Source organism: Eleginops maclovinus, chromosome 6, assembly GCF_036324505.1.
Source record: "Eleginops maclovinus isolate JMC-PN-2008 ecotype Puerto Natales chromosome 6, JC_Emac_rtc_rv5, whole genome shotgun sequence".
Classification (NCBI taxonomy): Eukaryota; Metazoa; Chordata; class Actinopteri; order Perciformes; family Eleginopidae; genus Eleginops; species Eleginops maclovinus.
In genome coordinates, this window is record NC_086354.1 from 12,906,817 (window position 1) to 12,916,462 (window position 9,646).

At 43.4% G+C, this 9,646-nt stretch overlaps 1 protein-coding gene across 1 annotated transcript; it reads left to right on the forward strand.

The window, feature by feature from the left end:
- The first annotated feature begins 2,833 nt into the window (after window positions 1-2,833).
- On the forward strand, window positions 2,834-9,014 carry map6d1 (MAP6 domain containing 1). The gene is made up of 3 exons (XM_063886631.1): window positions 2,834-3,711; window positions 4,480-4,768; window positions 8,362-9,014. The coding sequence occupies exons 1-3, from the start codon at window positions 3,182-3,184 to the stop codon at window positions 8,437-8,439; spliced, it is 897 nt and encodes a 298-aa protein (XP_063742701.1). The 5' UTR covers window positions 2,834-3,181; the 3' UTR covers window positions 8,440-9,014.
- Window positions 9,015-9,646: the final 632 nt, after the last annotated feature.

The window sequence follows — 9,646 nt, forward strand, 5'->3', positions numbered from 1 at the left end:
TGACTTGAGAAATGACTGAAGCATTTCAAAAAAATATTCTCCACACACTCTTGCTTTGGTCATCAGGTTTGCTGAGTGTGTTTGAATTGAAGTGTACCAACCCATACAGCAGGGGTCTCAAGCTCGCGGCCCGCGGGCCAACTGCGGCCCTCGAGATGATAGTTTGCGGCCCCCACCTCAATATGAAAGTTTAATGTTAGTGCAGCCCGCGAGTTTGATACGAATGGCACTTTTCAGTGTTGTGTGCGGAGCTGAACGAACCTACCAATCACGGTGGGGTATATTGCTCTCGGGGGCGGGACATCGGCCGCGGGCTCAGAAGCGGAGGCGGCCGCGGAAATTGCTGCTCAGCGGGACAGAAAAAGAAGCGGAAAAGACGTATCGGCTTAACACTGAAACTTCAACGCGACAGTGACACCAAGTGGAAATATATATTACACAGCCCCAAACATGTCTTTTTCAAAGCCTGCAGTGAAGAGAAAGGTTGGTGATGAGCACAGACAATTTCAGGAAATGTGGGAAGTGCAATATTTCTTTGTTGAACACAGGGGCATCCCGACGTGTCTTATTTGCACAGAGAAAGTTGCAGTGCACAAAGAATACAATTTGAAACGTCATTACACAACTAGACATGCTGAGGAGTATGCAAAATACCAGGGAGATGAGAGAGCCAACCGGGTTGCTAAGCTTAAAACATATCTACTGAGGCAACAAGATTTCTTTAAGAAAGCAACCAGAGAGAATGATGCAGCAGTCGAAGCTAGCTACGTGGTTAGTGAGATGATTGCTAAAGCAGGAAAGCCATTCACAGAAGGTGAATTTGTCAAAAAGTGCATATTACAGGCTGCAAGTATTGTCTGTCCAGAAAATAAAGGTCAGTTTAGCAACATCAGCCTTTCTGCCAACACCGTGGCAGAGCTCATTTCTGACCTGTCAAGTGACATTTATGATCAACTGTGTGAGAAAGCAAAATGTTTCAGTGTATACTCAGTCGCTCTTGATGAGACCACAGACATCACTGACACTGCCCAGCTCGCAATCTATGTCCGTGGTGTTGATGACAATTTTGAAGTCATAGAGGAGTTGCTCACAGTGATTCCAATGCTTGGCCAGACCACCGCTCAGGAGATATTTCACCAGCTGTGTGATGCCATTGAGAATGCCGGTTTGCCATGGAAGAGGTTTGTTGGAATAACAACCGATGGAGCGCCATCAATGACAGGGAGGAAAAATGGACTGGTGGCACTTGTTCAAAAAAATCTGAGGAGGAAGGTGTGGAGGAGGCCATTGCTCTGCACTGCATTATCCATCAGCAGGCTCTTTGCAGCAAATGCCTGAAGTTTGACAATGTGATGTCTTTCGTTGTGAAATGCATCAACTAAATCAGATCCAGGGGCTTAAAGCACAGAAGGTTCCGTGCTTTTTTTTTTAGAGGAAATGGAGTCAGAATATGGGGATGTGCTCTACTTCACCGAGGTACGTTGGCTCAGCAGGGGAAACATGTTGAAGAGATTTATTGAGTTGAGAGCGGAAGTGAAAGCCTTCATGGAGAAAGATGGGGTTGCTGTTCCTGTGCTAAGTGATCCCAAATGGCTCATGGACTTAGCTTTTTTTGTTGATATCACACATGAGCTTAATGTACTGAACAAGAAGTTACAAGGCCAGGGGCAACTTGTTAGTGCTGCCTATGACAACGTGAGAGCATTCTCTACAAAACTTATGTTATGGAAAGCCCAGCTTTCTCAGACAAACCTTTGCCATTTTCCAGCATGCAAGGAACTCATGGATGCAGGCACACCATTCAGTGGTGAGGAGTATGTGGATGTCATTTTGAAGCTACAGGAGGAATTTGATCACAGATTTGCAGACTTCAAGACGCACAGAGCCACATTTCAAATTTTTGCGGACTCCTTCTCCTTTGATGTGCAAGATGCCCCTCCTGTGCTTCAAATGGAGCTCATTGACCTGCAGTGCAACTCTGAACTCAAAGCCAAGTTCAGGGAGGTGAGTGGAAAAGCAGACAAGCTCGGGCAATTTTTGAGAGAATTGCTTCCCTGAGCTTTCACGAATGTTCAAGCGGACCATGTGTCTTTTTGGGAGCACATGCTTGTGCGAAAAGCTCTTCTCTACGTTGAACTTCAATAAGTCCAAGTACAGGTCCAGACTTACTGATGAGCATCTTCAAGCCCTACTGAGGGTCTCAACTGCTTCATCCCTGCTTAAGCCAAATGTGGCTCGGCTATGTGAGAGGAAGCGCTGCCAGATCTCTAGCAGCAAGAAGTGGGCAGAAGAAGCCATGTTCAGAACAGTTTATGTTCAATGTTCCATTCATGTTCAGAAAGTTAAATGTTAAAGAACTGTTAATACAGATATTTGAATCTGAATAATAATAATTACATTTCTCTAGTCAGCAACTATATGGTTTCTTCAGTCTTCTATATCTGCTGTATTATTATTATTATTATTATTATTATTATTATTATTATTATTTTCATTTTATTTATTTATTACTGATTGATTGTTTTTTTCTTATGAATTTGTTAATTAATTTTTTCATCTTATTTTGTGTTAAAAAATAAAAATAAAGACATTTGATAACATTGGAATGTTTTTTAGTACTTTTCTTGAGGGAAACCTGATGCGGCCCAGCCTCACCCAGATTCTACCTCTAACGGCCCCCGGGTAAATTGAGTTTGAGACCCCTGCCATACAGTAAACTGTAGGTTGCCGCTGCATCATAATTATGTAACCCTCGTGCTGGCACCAGTCAGAGTAATAGGCTACCAGTAATTGCAAGTGGATAAGCAATAACACATCTCCGTGAACCATTTTAATTCCACAAGGAGGATAATTTAAATCCGATATTTAGGCTACACTCCGGACCCGATTGGAGATGCGGGGAAACATTTGCCACAGATTCCTCTGCATAGTGGAGGCACTATCACAGACCACGTGAGAGGAATATTCAATGACGGTCCCCGGCAGACCGGTTCATCTCCTGGCACTCCTCTGCTGCTGACATGGACTGCTGGACACTGTATTCTCTCAGCTCCCCACAAACGGACGCGGAGGGAGGGCGATACTCTTCCTGAATGTAATCTTTGTCGTTTTTTCCTCTTCTTTTTCTGTTGTTTTCTTTGATTTCTTCTCTCCTCTACAAGTCGCACAGTTAGGGGAGGGAATGGCTTGGCCGTGCATCAGCAGAGTGTGCTGCTTGGCTCGCTTCTGGAACCAGTTCGACAAATCGGACCTCTCCGTCCCGCTCACTATTCAGAACTACTCGGACATCCCGGATCATGAGGTGCGCTCCGTCACCAAACAGGTCTCCGCCTCGGAGCGTGCACCCGGGAATAACTACGCGACCCTGGACCCGCGTGGCCCCCCTCATGCACCCAAAGATGGCCCTGGGACCCGAGGATCCTTCAGGGCACGGAAGGAGCAAAGTTACAAGCCCCGGGAGGAGTATCACCCACCCGGAGTGCCTTTCAACAGTGTGACCCAGTACAAGCAGGATTTCAAACCCTGGCCCATTCCCAGGAAGGAGAATTTCCCTTGGATTAGTAACGGGGGCAGCAGGGCAGACAGTGTTCCGGACATCCCGGTGAACGGTTACCACAGCCAGGCACATCCAGGGGAGGGCGAGGAGCGGGGAAGAGGGCAGAGGTGGGCAGAGCCCCAGGGGGTGGAGGAGAGCAAAACCAGCTCCTACAGGTAGGACATGTCAGCCTCTGGGTTCAAAACCTGTCGTTGTCCTCTGTGTGAATGCTGATGCTTGCTTTGATGCTTAATTAGATTTGTGTGTTTTAAAATTCATTGACTTCCCAGCAAGCGGTGGAGGTCATCAATAATTCTCTTACACATTTCATATTCATGTAAGAGGACTAAATTTGTTTTGCTGTTGCATTTTTATTTCAGGTAAGTTAGACGTCTCCTTACCTATGAGTGACAACTAGTGCAATCAAATAAATGTTTACTAGCCTTTTAGATAGAAATAACGACAACTGTGCAATACTTCACAATAAAACAATGTAATTTAACATTTTGTATTATTGTCTTGTTGATTATCTTGCAACTGTTCAGCTTTTTTACGATTCATTGGTTGGTTCAGACCCCCAGGTAGTGTTATATAAATAACCCATAGTACCAGAGTTGGTAATATGAGTAAGGTTATAGCAACACATTAAAAAAAAAACAATCTATCAAGCATCAAAAACACTTAAAACAATGCAAACTGAAAGCATATCTCCCTGCCTGGTTAATGCTCATGTCTCTCAAAACTAGACTTTAGGAAGCTTTTGCACCAAGCTTTAGGAGACTTTACACAACATATTGTTTTCACAAGATATGCACTCCCCATGACAAATAAACTGATCTTTAGTTGTGAAACTGGTATGATTCCCCCTTTAGGTTACTCTTAGACAAACTTGTGCCTGGCCGTTACTGAGCCCTTAGCCACCTGATGCATGTCTCTTCCTCCAGGCAAGAGTACAGACAGTGGACCGGGGTGAGACCAGCCAAAAGTGTGAGGAAAAATCCTTCAACTCAGTACTCAAGCCCGGGCTCAGAGGCCACTAACGTCCCACGTGAGACTAGCTACCAGGCTGCCTACAGTGGGGATGTCCCGTCCATAGGGCTGCATCATAAGGAGCAAAATATCACATCTGCTGCGGCCAACATACACCCTGCTGGTGGCCCCCAGCACATCCCCACTGCCCTGCCACCTGGCAGTTCACCCACCCCATCCAGCCTCCACCAGAGCGAGGCAGAGGTAAGCAAAGACGGAAATGTTTGTGTTTTCACGATATATTAAAGCAAAAGCTGCAGTCAGTTTGAGCTATGCAAAGTACAAAGAGCTGATTGGAGGAGCTACAGGTTTGAATTGCAGCATCCTCCTCCCTAAACTCAGCTTCTCTCCCTGGTGGCCTGTTGCTGATGGGGTGCTTCAGAAAAGTAACACAGCATTCTGTCCTATAGCAGCTCAAAGTGACCCAGCAGTTTAAACAGGCCATGTGCTCTGTTAGGTAACATACTGCTGGTGCTACACACAGTACTTTGACCTGAATAGAAAAGGCTTTATGAGAACAAAACGTAAATGGGTAATTTTTCTCATCTTGTTTCAGACAAATGTAAAGATAGTGGTCTAAATGGGAGACTAAATTATGTGAGGGAGGGGAAGGGGGAATGTTTTTTTGGACCTGGAGCGATACTATAATAAAATATAGTAAAAATACACATAATGATAAAGAAATGTGAGTTATTTTGAAAAAGTTTCCTTAATATGACCACGGGCAGAACGACAAGGGTTAAAGAATCAACCAAATATTCACAGAATTTTACATTTTGTCCACGTTTTTTTGCTCTCTGAAAAGGCAGGAAGCCTGGGACATACAGAAGCAGATGTCGGACAGAAGCATAACTCAACAGGGCAAGATTTGCTCAGGATGTGGAAAATTCATCAGTTCAGTCAGGTTGTTTCAGATTATCATAGGATAAACTGTCTGAGGGGACATGACCCCCTTTCCTCCGTCCCCTCCCTGGGTGATGTTGCTCAGGTCAGCTGTTTTGCGTGACAGTAAGTGAGACAGATTTTGGGAATCTCCAGAGGTTTAGTGCCATCCCTCTTCCCACCCACACATCTCGGTGCCATCTGCTAGTGGAGATCTGGGGCTGGTCTAGGTTGGGTCAGTCTGGTCTCTGCTGCACACTGTGTGGCAATAAATCTCACACTGAAGAGAAAGAAAAATGTTTGTGGGGAAAATCTGTGTCTTGAGGGTCCTAGCTACCACCAAGGGCACTGATGTCCTGTATGTGGGAGATTTAGGAACCCGGGTGAGTTTACAGGCTACTTTAGAGGATGTTTTGAAGGCATGTTCCATCATTTGAAGACACAATTAACATTTGGCTAACAAATAATAAGAATTTGATTATTTCCCAACTTGTTGTTTTGGCAATGAACGGAATACAAGCCATTGAAAGTACACTGGCTACATAAACAACATTAAAAAAATTACATTATTTATTTGTGCGTTTTTTTTGCAAGTGACATTTCAGAGATGTGGTTTTCATAGGTCAGAGACATTCATTTGACTGATGATATGACTGAATATATTAATTTAAATTAATAAAATAAATTGAAATTACAGTTTTAAACATTGTTAGATTTTTGAGTTTTATCATGGGGGACTTTGACTTCTACAACTTCAGGAGGTTACGAAATCATGATGCACAAGAGAGAAATTCTTCAGAATAATGACAACTCTGCTGAGGGTTTTTGTCCCTCATTATCCTGTGTGATGGTGAAGAGGTCGAATTGAGAGATGTCGATTGAAGGACACAGACTCTATTAATAACACTGGCGCAGTTGGAGTGAGAGTTCATGGCACATTAAGAAGGGATGTGCTGCTGGCAGTGTGATCGGCTGTAGGAATGAATACTGTGGTCAATATTATACATACTAAACCACAAGCACACACATACATGTGCAGTTTTAATACCGTTTTATCAGCTGTACCACAATCTGCCAGTGCATCGCACACCAGCCTGGCAGCAAATCAAGTTGAACTTAGATAATCCACCCCAGTCACCACAGGCCCACACACTGCCGACTCATTATTGACTCAGCAGCCCCCCGCAGAGGTGTCTGACCAAGCATTACACATCCCACTCCAGTATGCATTACGCTGGGTCATGGCACTCTGCTGGTATTTGTCTCCGAGAGCATTCTCAGTTTGTGAGGCCATTCTATAAAATACAAGACTAAACCCAACTGTGTTATCACCAGCAGGCGACGCTTGCCCATTTAGCGTGGAGCAGACTGTATCTATTCATTAAGAGATTTAATGGTTAAGTACCAAATAAGCTGTTGAAATCAGAATAAATCTGCTCTTAATGATAAAAGAGTTGAGCAGCCACACAATTCTCATTATTGCTCAAATCAATCTGTGAAATTGTGTGCTCTCCCACCTTTAACACATTAAAATCTACCTCCACGGATAAAAGCCATCTCTAATTTCGTGACACGCAGCAGACAAACGAGTGATTAGGACACACTGATGCTTTTCATGATGAGAGAGACACCTTTTCTTGAACTCACTGAACTCAGAAACCTAATTTAAACCCCCCCAGTGAGAGTTTGTTATGAACATTCACATGAGAGAATGAACCTCTGTTAAACCTGAATCTCAGCTGTCCCACTTGTCACGCTTAAACGAGTGCAGCCCTGAACTCTCTGCACAGAAGTATGTTTTCTCGGAATCTGCAACACAAGGCAAACAGATTTGCGAGGATGGGCTTTTTAATCCGGTGTGTCAGGGATGAGCAGGACAAAACCGCTGAATGGTGAACACATTAAGCATGCAGAGAAAAAACTCTTATTATTAAATTCTTGGTTGTTGCATAGTCAGCTTAGGGCAGCAGCCCCCCTTAGATTTCAGTTTTTACTCTCAGAGCTCACTGGCAGCCCCTGCTTAACTTCTGAATACAATGCATAGCAGTGCTCTGTTTTGGTGAGTCAGTAACATAGATGCACAGTAAATGGGATGGAAAGGCTGCTCACACTAGCTTTAACGTCAATCCATTTCCCTGTTTTTCTCTCCCCTTGTCTTTCAATTGGACCTCTTCCCTTTTCCCACGCTGCCCAGGACTACAGAGGGAAAATCTGTGCCAAACTGGCAGGGAGGAGAGAATTGTGTTAAGAGCAGAGGAAAGGCAAGAGAAGGTTGAGGGGAAAAGAGGTAAAGCTAGGGGGGAAAGGATGAGGAGAGAAGAACGAGATGCAGCATGTGAAAGATAGGTGATGAGAGAATGAGAGGGAGGGGGAGTGGGGTGCTGGACAGCACAATTTGATGGATTATCTGTTAAAGTGCAATGTTGCACAGGGATGCAGTCTTCTTTGGCACAAATCTAATTTAGGAGAGAGGCAAACCTGGCTGCTACATAGAGCAGAAAAGCCGGGAGGAGGTGAAAACACTCACACACCAAAGTGACCTGCTGAACAACATGAGCTGCGTTTCCTGCCACCCACTGAGCTGTGTAGTCATATTCAAAGTGCTGCCGGGACAGCAAGTCATCAATCTCTCCACGAAAAAAAAGGAGAGAAAGAGAGAACATATATAAAGGCAACTTTCTGGTCAGGCTTTTAGAAGAGCTGCCATCAGCAGAACTGAGCAGCACTAAGCAGGAAATAGCAACACAGCCCAGTCTGCTAGCACTCTGACAGTAGACATGATTCATCTCGACAGCACAGTCAAAACCAGTCTCTTCTAATTTCATGGGTCCAGAGAGAGCGCCCAGTTGCTGCCCTCTCTGCTTTAATGTCTCTGATAACCCTAATAGCTCTCTCTCTCTCTCGCTCTCTCTCAGGATCATCTGGTGAGGACCAAGTACCCTCCAAACTCTTCTGCTCTCTTTCAAAGCGGGCCGAGGGTCTTCAACATCTGACAGCTGCTCTTATTTCGAACCGTTCCTCTTTGATCATTTTCAGTTTTAAGGAATCAAAAGGGGAATGATTTGAATCCATTCCACACCACAAGAATCTATGCAAGTGAATGTGTAATGTTGTGAACCCTGTCGAGCTGCAGCGTCATGACCTGAGTGGAGACAGACAGACAGACTCCCCCCTTTTACACTCCTTCTGCCCCTGTTGCTATGAAAAAGAATATGCATGTTAGAAATAGTTTTTTTTTGCGGTTATAGATGCACAAGAAACGGGCTGCTCTGTGTGTTTGTGTGTGTGAGTTTGTGTGCACCTGCTGATTTGTCCTTTAATTGTATATAATGTTGGGTCTGCTACAGTAACGAATGACATGGTGGGTCACTAAGTGTGTGTGCTTAAGAATACTATGTTGCCCTTTTGGTGTTCTGCTAGAAAATCAGTTATTTATTTCCCTAGTATTCAGTTAGTTTACTATTTTGAGAAAGTATTGTTCAGTCTATTATTTTGTAAATCTATTGTTAAAGAAAATATATTATGTAAGTGAAATTACAATAAAACAATATAAGGTTCTTAGCACTTTATATGAGATGTCCCTCTGCTCTTTTGTAGGCACAGTTTAAATGCAAATACATTTTATAAATATAGTAGGGGTTCCTGCTCTGTCTCTCTCTTAGCTTACGGGGTATTGGACCTGAAAAACATAATGGACCCCTTATTAAAAGAATAGTATGCATAGAGTTCTGATTGCAGTTAACCACTATTATACCAAAGGTCAGCAGAGGTGGAAAAAGTACTCAGATCTTGTACTTGAGTAAAAATGGAGGAACCAGTGTAGGAATACTCTGTTACAAGAAAAAGTCCTGCAATCAAAATGTTACTCAAGTAAAAGTACTCATTCTGCAGATTGGTCCATTTCAGAAAAACCCATGTTGTATGTTATGATTATAATTTCTGATGCATTAAAGTATTTATTAAGACTGGTAAAGGTGGAACTAGTTGTAATTACTGCAGGGTAGCTTGTGAATTTACTCCAGGTGTTGATTATATTTCACATCATTAATCCAAATCTGCAAAGTAACTAAAAGGTAAAAATAGTGGAGTAAAAGTACACTATTTACCTCTGAACTGTAGTGGAGTAAAAGTACAAAGTAGCACACAATTAAAATACTCAAGTAAAGTACAAATACCTCAAAATTGTACAGTACTTGAGTA

What these genes read in the sequence shown, in the direction of transcription:
- map6d1 (XM_063886631.1), top strand. Translation starts at nt 3,182, where the DNA reads ATGGCTTGGCCGTGCATCAGCAGAGTGTGCTGCTTGGCTCGCTTCTGG. An exon ending in AGCAAAACCAGCTCCTACAG is followed by an intron (nt 3,712 to 4,479) that starts GTAGGACATGTC and finishes CTCTTCCTCCAG; the next exon opens with GCAAGAGTACAGACAGTGGA. An exon ending in TCCACCAGAGCGAGGCAGAG is followed by an intron (nt 4,769 to 8,361) that starts GTAAGCAAAGAC and finishes GCTCTCTCTCAG; the next exon opens with GATCATCTGGTGAGGACCAA.